We start from the raw sequence: 11,748 nt of genomic DNA, 5'->3' as shown, positions 1-11,748 counted from the left end.
AGAAAAATTTGACTGGTAGACCTGAGACATCCATGGAGCCTTAACGCTAAACTTCGCTGTACTTTTAATATGCGTTTCTTGTAGAAAAACTATCTCTGCACCCAATTTCTTAAGATGTGCATAAACCTTTCCTCTCTTAACTGGACTGTTAATTCCTCGCACATTCCACCTTAATAATTTCAGTGTCTCGCCACCGCGAGTGTTCACTCCGTTACTGAGTAAATGAAATAAAACATGTTTTGCCTGACCCGCTTAAATAAATAAAAAAAGTGCATGAAACCTTCCAGCTTAAATTCAAAAAATGTTACCTTCCCATGAAATAGAACATTCCGAACCTTGTAAATTAAAGCAAAACCTTCCTCCCAACCCAGCCCCCACCCACTTCTGCATCCCACGCGAACATTATGGATGCCCATCCCAGAGAAAATAACATTTGCATCGGTCAACTCACCCTCGATGCCACCTGGCATTCTTCCGTTAATATAGCCCTCCACTCATCTTACAAAATACAACATAAACGATACCTTGTAGACTTTCAAAAATGTCAAATGGAATTATATAAACACAAGTCTCTTCTGACTCAGCTGTCCAACGCCACAATTTCACTTTTCCACCGCGCCGCGTAGATATGGTTCAGCCGACTCGGATGAATCAAAAGTTTTGGTTTCTTTATCCCTCACGGTCACAATGAACTTGGAAGGAAAACGAAAACCGCATCTCACTTCATGCTCCCTGCATTTCTTTCGTATGCTGTCAAACTTCTGCCTCTATTTCAAGATGTCAGCTGCGAGATCTGGAAAGATATGCATTGCTTTTCCATCATATTGCAGAGGTTTGGATCTTGCCAGGCGCAGAATGCGTTCTTTCACTTGATAATGATGAAGTCGAACAACGAATGCCCGAGAGCGACCTTCTCTTATGGGTTGTGGCGAGCGGTGTGCCCTGTCAATCTGAATTGGTCGATCAAAGTTCTCCTCGCCCAGCACCTGAGCCAGAAGATTTGTCACAAACTCTGTAGGTTTGCCATTTTCAGCGCCTTCCTTTATGCTGACAATTCGGATGTTTTGTCGTCGAGATCTTGACTCTAAGTCACAAGTTTTTTCCTTTAGCTTTTCACATTCGGTCTCCAGGTGTGCACATAGTTTCTCCAGTGATTCGATGCGGGCTTCGTGAACTTTTGCTGCCTCTTCAGTCACTGCTACTCTGGTGGAAATATTTGCAAGTGATACGTTCACCTCGGATAAAGTAGACGAAAGGACATCGAATTTTCTGTCAAAGGTGCTGCTCAATTTCGCTATTGCTTCCATAATGTCAGTGTTCGTCGGTACTGTTGATTCAACGTTAGCTTGATTAGCATTAGCCGGCGACGGTTCCTGAACTTTATCTGTACCTCCTGTCTCCTCAATATTCGATTTTTCAGATTTCTTCTGCTTTGTCGGCATTGCTCAGGATGTTTGAAAATGAATAAATTGTGATAATTAAGCGGCTACAAGATATTTTAACAGACAATATTACAGACTTGTGGAGAGCTATAAAAAAACACGTTCACTCCATTCGGTGCCGGAAGCGCGCCTCCAAAACACAATATTTTTTGACAATTTTGCATATTGGCATAATTATAGTAATTAAAAAAATAAATCTTACATAACAAAATTACAGATACTTCAGATCTCAGGTATTTACATCACTATGCAGGAAGTTGCAGGACGCTAAACAAATTGTCCAACACAACTCCCAACTTTCACCATTTTCTGGTTGTTTAAAATAATCCGTTCTCAGGCTTACCTGAAAATTCTGGAACTAAAAAAGACCCACCACAAACTTGGAATTTTCAAAGGCCTCTTAGTAACTATAAATGAAATAATGGAAAATCAGAATGAATACGTTAATGTTCAAGCATCAGAATTTAAATTTAAATCCATTTTCATCCCATGAGAAGGGTGTAAGTAAGATTATTTGATTATAGCACTTATTGATAGTCATTATTTTCTCTTTGTAAATCATTTAACTAAGTGTGTGTGTTTATGTTTGCATTTGTGTGAATAGCTGCACTAACCCATCAAATTAATTCCCTCTGGATTTAAATAGTATCCTACAGTTATTAAATATGATATATATATATATATATATATATATATATATAAACAACTTTTAAAGAGAATAAACCTATGAATTATGAACTAACAAATTAGAAGACTAAAAATAAAACTCAGACACGAACAGAACAGAAAAACAGGTAAAACACAAACTCAAAATGTGACAGTACACCCCCCTCCTAGAAGGAGCGGCCTCGCGCCGTAATAAGTCCACGGGGTGAGGGGGTAGGCGCACTGGAAGCTGACGAGGGGTTGGTGAAGTATGTGACCAAGGTGGCTTAGGCAGGAGAGGGAGCCTCCAGGGCGGTACCGGCAATACAGAGAGCCAGGGAAGTGCCGGTAATTCAGAGATCCAGGGAGGCGGCGGTAACTCAGGGAGCTATGGAGGCGTTGGTAGTGCAGGGACGGCGTCTCGGTGACAGCCTCTTTGGTCGTGTCTGAGAGAGCATGCGGCTCTGGGACGGCCTCTGTGGCAGAGTCTGGGAGAATGGGCGGCTCTGGGATGGCCTGCGTGGCCACTGTGCAGCCCACACACACATAAAATAAACGTAGCCTTGATGGTCAGTGCTGCACTCTCTGGGCTTAGCTTTGGAGCATGAGCGGACTCTGTGCTGAGTTCTGGGGCTGGTGCAGACTCTGGGCTCAGCTCTGGGCCTGGAGCGGATTCTGGGCTTGAGATGCAGAGGACCGTTTCTTCTTCCTCAGTCTCAAACACAGCAAGAATTTGGCTTAAATAACCTCTAACGATGACGTCAGCCTGCCGCATCGGGCGCCTCTTGCTAAAGCCCTGGAGGATGCAACCCTCCTTGCAGAATGAGCCCTAACACCCAGAGGCGAAGCTTGACAGCACACCTCATAGGCTAGGGCGATGGCATCCCTCACCCGGCGTAGTAAACGGCAGAGAACAGAAGGCTTCAAGAATGACCAGATGCACAGTCAAAAATGGAACTTTGGGAAGATAGTAGGGGAGAGGGGGCAAAATTGGCTTGACCAGTCCTGGGTCAAAGTCTATGCAGGGTGGCAAAACCAACAAAGCTTGCAAATCCCCCATTCTCTTTAGTAACAAGATAGTCATAAGAAAAAACATCTTTAGAGTCAGAAGTTTGACTGGCGCTGACTCTAAGGGTTCAAAGGGGAGGTTGACTAGCCCATCAAGGATGTGGGAACTTTCACTCTGACGGGTGGTCTAAGTCGCCTAGCTCCACGAATGAAGCGGCGATCAGAGGGTGTTTGCCTCACAGACATTAAAGCTTGGATGGCCATGATTTTTTTACATTTTAACGAGAGTAAAACTGAAATTGTGATATTTGGCCCAAGTAGTACCCATGTGGCCCCCAACACAGAATTGGGTTCCTTACTTCCGTACATTAAATCCTCCATTAAAAATCTGGGAGTAATCATGGACAGTGATTTTAAACTTGAAAAACAGATCAATTCTGTGGTTAAAGCCAGTTTTTAATCAGTTAAGGGTCTTATCTAAAGTTTATTGGCTATTTATAGCCTCTGACGTGCGCATTCCAATGACGTCATCATCAGAGGTTATTTAAACCAAATTCTTGGGGTGTTTTCCACACTTGTTCACAACTGGTCAAACAAAGATGTTTTTCCATTGCGTTAAATCAGTGCAGCATTGAGAGTAGTTGAAAGGTAACTACTACTTGCGTAACAGATCCACAAATGCACACATGAATCCAAAAACATGTGCAACAGATCCATATGCACACATCATTCCACACATGCACAAATCCACACGCACTCAATTCATAAATGCTCACAATGACAGAATGTGAAAATGCACATTTTTATACTGTACAAAAAAATAGGCTACTTAGCCGTTTGTATTGGTCTTCTACCTCAAGATGTCTGTCTGAAGTCCCAAGAAAGCAGAGCATAAAATGTAAAGCAAAGCAGTTAAAATATGTTTTCTAAGTATTTCAAAGACAATGGAAACAAAAGGGCTATATATACACAGAGACTAATGACTAAACAAAGGACACCTGTGCACAATCAAACAATGATCCACTGAAAACAAGACACATGAACAGTGGAAACACATGACTTGAAGCAGTGCACGCCGGTTAGAAATTGTGTCCGACTTGATACAGCGGCAATGCCATGTGACTGTGATGTATGCAATCAAAGTACCGCGAGAGCAATTTGAGAGCAGCCAGCTGATTAATTCTATGCAGCTTCTCCAGAGCGGCTGCACAAGCTCTGATGACGACACAACTGTTTCACGATTGGTTGAATCGACTGCATGACAATGATCATGTGTGTTTCGTGTTTATTCGAACACCTTCACTTCCACTAATGCTCACAAATCAGTTTTTTTATAACAGTAAAACCTTTTCATGTTGAAAAGTCTGTATTTGACAAATATTGCATTTATTTCACTTCAGCTGTGGTACAGTATGCAAACACCACGTGAGCGGTCACTACAAGAAGCAGAAAGTGTCTGACTTCACGTCTCCATTTTCAGCTCCTCCCCACCTGCAACTCTCGTCGATCGGCTACATCCAGCCGCAGCCGATGTTGATGTCGAACACACCTAATGAGACAACTTCAAAATATGAGACATGAAAACATGAACATGAAACAAAACTCAAAACTACACATGACATCTCGCTTCCTAAGATAAAGGCAGCTATATATTTTAAGACTCATTTATAGATACTGTGATATTGTGTGTCGTGTGATGTTGTAAAAACAACATAAATGAAATAACTGGCATTTTATTGAGTCATTGTACTTTTTGTATAGTGTATTTAACAATGAAAATTAGTCCCAAACGCCTCTGTTACGACTGTAACCTCGGTTCCTTGAAGAGGGAACGAGATGCTGCGTCAATTGATGCTGAGCAAACGCTTCGCGTGATGACGTCTTGAACCACACGTAAAATCAATCCAATGGTGTGTGTAACCCAATGTTAAAATGACATAAATAAGAATAAATAGTTTAAAAGCTGCATAAATAAGTTTGAAAGTTAAGTGATTCATTTAATGTAAGTTAATTCATCAGAGTTAAAAATGTTAAAAATGTTAATACAACAATTTAATGGTTAAGATTAAAAGTATGCTGACAGAAAATTCATGTCACTGCCCCTTTAAGGGACTAGTGACGCAGTACTTCAGTGACGCTGCAGCAGAGGCCTGAGGGAGAGAGCAGAGGAGAGATCGGAGAGAACGAACTGTGTTTAATAAGCAGAGAAAAGAGTGAAAAAGTTGATTTTGCAGTTGAAAAACATAACTTACCTGGTCAGGAACTGACAGGGATTTTATGAGAACTAATCCACACCGGTTTTGGTGAGTTTGAGTTGTTTTCTTGCATTTTGCCGTGTTGTATTTTTATTTTTATTTTCTCTGGCGGAGAGCTAACATTAAAAACGTAGCTGTTTATAAGGAAATGCTTCGCCATAAACTGTTTACCAGTTAATATTTTGGGTTTATGAAAACTGTGAATGTTATAAAAGTGAATGTATGCTTTGTAAATGAAAGATGTGTGCGGTAGTTGTGTGGAAACGGAGCCGTGAGTTAAAAGAGGCCGCTCCGCCGCCATTTTAGAGGTGAAAAAGCACCGTAGCAGTAATGTTGCAACTCAGAGACTGTGAAATATTCATTTGTGTAATTTGAGGATTTAAAAATTGATTTATTGTGCTTATGACCTGTTACACAGGTCAGGTTTTTTTGCTTGGTTTGAGGCTTGGTCGGAGCGAGGATTGGCCTGCAGTGTGCGGGTGTGCACATGCACAGACGGGATTCAAGATGGCGAGCCAGACCCAGACTTTCAACTCATCTTCTCCATCGCATCAGTGAGGAAATCTCCTGCGTATGGTAACTCGCTGCCAGAGTGGTAGGAGTATCAGAAATTGTTTTTTGAACTGAACTGGATACTGATTGAACTATTATTTTTGGACTGAATCGAACTGAAACTCTTCATCGAACTGAATAATTGAACTCACATTTGGACTTTAACTTGAGTTTAAAGTGGTATACTTTTATTTTCATATTGAGTTCTTATGTTTGAATGTGATTTGAAATGCTTGTGATCCACTTTGATTTGGTTGTGTAAATTGAAGGTATTTTCTTACCTGTAAAAGAAAGGAAAAAGAGTTAACTCAGGAAGAAAAATAGAAACTCTAAAATAGGTGCAACCTAGGAAAAGACCGGTCTAACTTAGATTAGCCTGACTAAAATAACTTAGGTGAACTAAAGAACAAAAAGAGAGTGAAATACCTTTTCATTTATTATACTAACCTCAATATTAAGAACCTGCAGGGTATTTTTTTTGTTTTGCATTCTGTTTATTCTATGTGTGTTTTGCATTCAGTAAATTGCCGGCCTTTTGTACTTAAAGCAACGGTCTCTGGTGTAATTATTTTTTGCTCCCCACTCCTTAGAACCTAGAACTGGTCCAGTGGCGCAGTAAGTGGTGTGATACCGGTGCTACATGTGGCTGAACATCAGAGGCGGGTGACGTCACGAACCAGGAAACTATAAAGCCTGCCCAAAACAGAGCAGCGCTAGCTTCGTTAAAATCTGAAGTAGTCGCTGACAGGCACGTAGGAGATATGGCAAGGTGATGCAGCATCTCATTCCCTCTTCAGGGAACCGAGGTTACAGTCGTAACCAAGGCGTTCCCTTTCAAGGGAACTCGCGCTGCGTCGATTGACGCTGAGGGAATGTCTATACCAACGCCACCATAGCAAGTGTCTGTCCAGTGTGAAATCGCGAGGAGCAGCACTAGGATGAGAGCACCTGGGACCCTGGTGTAGAGTCCAAGTTCAAAGAGTAGAATCTTACGAATGTGTGCGGTGACAACCTCCCTGCCGCATCACAAACATCTTGGAGAGCAACTCCTGAAATAAGGGCCTTGGAGGCCGCCATACTCCTAGTAGAGTAAGAACGGACAGCCATGGGTGAAGGCTGTCCGACCAACTCATAAGCAAGTGAGATAGCCTCGACCACCCACTTGCTCATTCTCTGCTTAGATGCAGGGGATCCTTTTGTTAGGGGGCCCAAAACATACAAACAGCTGTTCAGATTTACGCCACAGGGCAGATCTGTGGACATAGGCATCTGGCACCCTGACTGGGCATATCAGATTATTATTTTCCTGGTCTGAGTTCTGGAAAGGGGGAGGACAAAAGGCCTGCAGCATAATAGATCTAGCCACATTAGTGAGGACCTTTGGAACATAGCCTGGTCTAGGATGAAGGAACGCTTTAACCATGCCAGGTGCAAATTCCAAGCACGAGGGTGCAACCGACAGTGCTTGCAAATCTCCTATCCTTTTTAGTGAAGTGATAGCGAGGAGGAACAAAGCTTTAAGGTCAGAAACTTGTCCGGAACCTCCTCCAAAGGCTCAAAGGGAGCCAGGGAAAGGCCTTGAAGGACAATGGCCAGATCCCAAGTCAGCACCTTGGTATGAGCTGCAGGCCTCAGCCTCAGAGTACCACGGAGGAAACGAGATACCAAAGGGTCTTTTCCCAATGACACTCCACCCAAAAGAATGTGGTAAGCACCTATGGCTGCCACATAAACCTTTAAAGGGGACGGGGATTGACCAGCAGTGAACCTAGATCGGGGACCCATACTCTGCCCGGCCACCGCGGGGCTATAAGAAGTAGGCAAACCTGGTCCCTGCGAACTCTTTGTAACGTTTGTATCATAGCATTCAGTCTCAGAGGAGCTGGATGTGTGAGGGAGAAACAAAGTGGGCAGTGAGACGTCTCTCGAGATGCAAACAGTTCCACTTGTGCCTGGCCAAACACCCTCCATATTTGCTCCACCACCTCAGTGTGGAGCTTCCATTCCCCGGGCCTCAGCCTGTCTCGACAGGATGTCTGCTCCTATATTCTGGGCCCCAGGGATGTAAGCAACTTTGAGTGACAGTTTGCAGAGGTGACAGACCTGCATCTACATATTTCGTGAAAGTGCGGGGTGATAGTGCTAGGCCGAATGGAAGAACTCGATATTGGTAAGCTTTGCCCCCGAAAGTGGACCTCTGGAACTTCCTGTGATATGGAAGGATGGATATATGGAAGTATGCATCCTTGAGATCTATCGTGACAAACCAGTCCTCGGATCTTATCTGTGGCATGATTTTTCTCAGTGTTAACATTTTGAACTTTAGTTGCATGACTGACTCGTTCAGAACTCGAAGATCCAAAATGGGATGCAACCCCCCATCCTTCTTTGGAACTATGAAATACCGGCTGTAGAACCCTGTTGGAGGGAGGCACATATTTTATGACCCCTTTCTCTAACAGGGTTTTCATATCCTCATAAACCTGGGCGGGCAAGACCTGAACTGTATTGATAACCCTTTTCTATGGCCTGCAGGACCCAATGAGAAACATTTGACAGTAACTTCCATGCTGCCAAAAAATCTACTAGTGGTACCAGCCTCTTGAAGACTGGCTTCTGGTTTTTGTTGTGCAATCAGCCTGATGCCCTGTAACGGCGAACCGGCAGGGAACAACCGAACTGACTGCTCTAGAACCCTCCTTGGAGGGACCGTGCATCCTGAGGCCACTGCATTTCCGGGTGGACATGAGATATGTGCTTGCCGGAGACCGCTGATAAGAAAATTATTCGGCAGAATTATTCGTTATTCATTTTGAAGCCATTATCAGTGCCTTTCCGAATAAGGTATTCGGCTTCGGGCTCACCCCTAGTATTCAGTATATGCAGTGTATGGGGTGCTGCATGGTAGAGGGCGCCATCGTGCCAAAATCATTATTTGATAATGTCCTTTAATAAAACTAAAAAAAGTTATTTGTTAAAAAAAATATGAAAGGAAACATTTTTATTTAACTTTTGTTCAGCATTTTAAATGAGTTAAAAAAAAAAAAAAATTATATCAATATCACCCGCTCACCTTCCTCCTAAATAACTTTAAGTAGCCCCAAATAAATAGGCTACTGAGTTGTTTACACTGGTCTTGTATTGTATTGATGTCTGTCTGAAGTTACCAAAAAGCATATTGTTTAGTTAAAATATGTTTTCAAACAATTTGATGCCAAGGATCCTCTTATATGATTTTATAGCAAAGGACTCACTTCCTAAAATAAAGGCAACTATGTATTTTAAAACTCATTTATACCATTTGAGGAAAAAATAATATGTGTGATATTATACATACAATATGAATGAAATCATTTTCATATTATGTTGTCATTGTACTATTTGTATAGAACGTTTCACAATATTGGTCCAAAGCAAGTTTTGCTGTCCACTAGTGGTGAACCATGAACCACAGTTTGAAAAAACCTGATTTAGAGCAGACATTAAATGTAAGTAAGTATTACACATTATGCAGGTTGTTATATATTATAGTCGTTATATATTATAGAGGTATATTTGAACAGACCTCATCGAGAGGATCTCAACCATTTCCACTACTCGCTATTAAGGCCAACACATGGATATAAGTTGTACTGCAGTTGTTGTCATGTAGAATTAAATATACCCTTGCGTTACTTTAATGTGCACTAATGAGAACTTCACAAAGAGGAATTGTGTAGCCAGTGAAGAAAATGTTTATCAAAACTAAAGCAGTGGCCAGGAAATTTACTTCAATATACAAGTGTTACATCATTGTGTTGTCTGAAAGCTCTCAAGAGATGAATCAGTAGATATATTTGGATTCAATGACGCATATGTCCAATGATCTTTGCGACATGAGAGATTAAGGATGGGCATTTAAAACAGACTATTCAATTCAGAGCAGCTCACAAACATTCAGACACTGTTATTGTTTCCTCTTGCTCTAAAACTTTAAGATTATTTAGTCTGTGATTCAATTATTATGCAGCAAGTTTGCATAAGTATTTATTCAACATTTGAAAATAGATGTTAAAAGTGTGAGATGACAATTTGGTAAAGTACATATTTGGGTTATTTTTTTTATAGTAAATTCTATTTTCAGCCTGTGCAAAACAACAAATGCAAAGCTGCCATGAGTTTATCCCAGAATATCTCGATTGTTCATCCTGAATACTTTTTCATCACTGGGCTTACAGGTACACCGTACAACACTTATTACTATATATTCTTATTTATCATATATTTTATTACTGTAATTGGGAACTCTATAGTCCTTCTCATTATAGCTCTTGACCGGAGCCTGCATAGTCCAATGTACATTGGTGTGTTTAACTTGGCCTTGGCCGACATTGGTGAAACTAATGCACTGATTCCTAACATGATGAAGATTTTTCTTTTTGACTCACAGTACATCTCATACAATGCTTGTTTGGCAAACATGTTTTTTGTGAATGTCTTTATTACTGTGCAAACTTACACTCTTGTTGTTCTGGCATTTGATCGTTTCATTGCAATTTGTTTTCCACTAAGATATCATGCTATAGTGAATAATAAGTTAATGTCTATAGTGTTTTCAGTAATATGGGCATTTAACACCTGTATTGTAACACTGTCAACATCTTTGATGACCAGACTTTCATTCTGTAATTCCAACGTGGTAGAGAGTTGGTATTGTGACTATGGAACATTGCTGAGGCTGCCATGCAATGACAATAGCATTAATAAGTTATTAGCAACCCTCATTCAAGCTTTATTCATTATAGCACCACCTTTCATTATTGTCCTGTCATATGTGGGCATTTTTCTTGCTTTATGTAAAATTACAACTTGGGAAGGACGTTTAAAAGCACTGAAGACCTGTGTTTCTCACCTTTTGGTAGTTGGATCATTCTTTCTTCCCATAATATGCATTTTGATTGCTTCACCTACAACTAATGCCAGGATCATCAGCGGATCTCTTTCATTTGCTCTTCCACCAATGCTGAATCCCATCATTTATGTTTTAAACACAGCTAAAATCAAAGACTTAATCCGAAAAATGCTTAACAACAGATCTGCACCAATTAGAGGGAACGTTTCAAAATGACTGTAATGATTGTCTATGTGTTCTTCAATCATTGTGAATTAAATTACCTACATGAAAAATTACATTTATGTATTTCATAAATATTTTTAGATCCATATTGTGGAAAATAAAATTGTACAAGCAGAAAATAAATGTTGTCTGTAAGACTCTTAACATGTATATTGGACACATTAGGTGTGTGTTGGTTAACAGCAGTGAAATGTTGTTTATTTATTTATGAATGAATCCATCTGATTTCAAGTGTGTTAGTTACTGACCCTAAGACAAAACTAATTGAAAAGGCAAACATTTTAGCAAGAAGTTTTAATCATTTTATTGCTAATATAGTATTTTTGTCAGGAATACCAAAGAGGAGGATTGATAAAGATGATGTTTTAAGAACATTAATGAATACAATGAACAACAGCAAAAACATGACAGAGATAATGGTAGTAAAAACAGAAGAGGCAGATGTGGACAGCAGTGTTTCAATATTCTGTATATACTGTAAGACTGTAGAAATTAGACAATGCCGGGCCGTCTGGTTGAGGAAATACTACTCACAAAGAAGACAAGGGAGGCTTCTGGAAATTAACATTTGAGCTCTCTCTTGTGAAACTAGCATCCCCATCCAAGACACAGTCGCACTGAGTCAATCACCTCAATATTGTATTAATTTAGATTTCTTTCCTTTGACCCCTCTTCCCCCATCCCTTCTCTCTCTCATGCTGAGATCACCTGAAATTCACCCCAAAATCTA

At 40.7% G+C, this 11,748-nt stretch overlaps 1 protein-coding gene across 1 annotated transcript; it reads left to right on the top strand.

Moving 5' to 3' along the window:
- Positions 1-10,023: 10,023 nt before the first annotated feature.
- LOC311296502 (olfactory receptor 1M1-like) lies at positions 10,024-11,009 on the top strand (the record flags this gene model as incomplete). Its single annotated transcript, XM_084418327.1, has 1 exon — positions 10,024-11,009. Exon 1 carries the CDS (start codon positions 10,056-10,058, stop codon positions 11,007-11,009), a length of 954 nt encoding a protein of 317 aa, XP_084274453.1. The 5' UTR covers positions 10,024-10,055.
- Positions 11,010-11,748: the final 739 nt, after the last annotated feature.

This window comes from Rutilus rutilus (genome assembly GCF_951802725.1).
Source record: "Rutilus rutilus genome assembly, chromosome: 9".
NCBI lineage: Eukaryota > Metazoa > Chordata > Actinopteri > Cypriniformes > Leuciscidae > Rutilus > Rutilus rutilus.
Note: the sequence above shows the minus strand (reverse complement) of the source record. Positions and strands in the feature narration are given on the sequence as shown.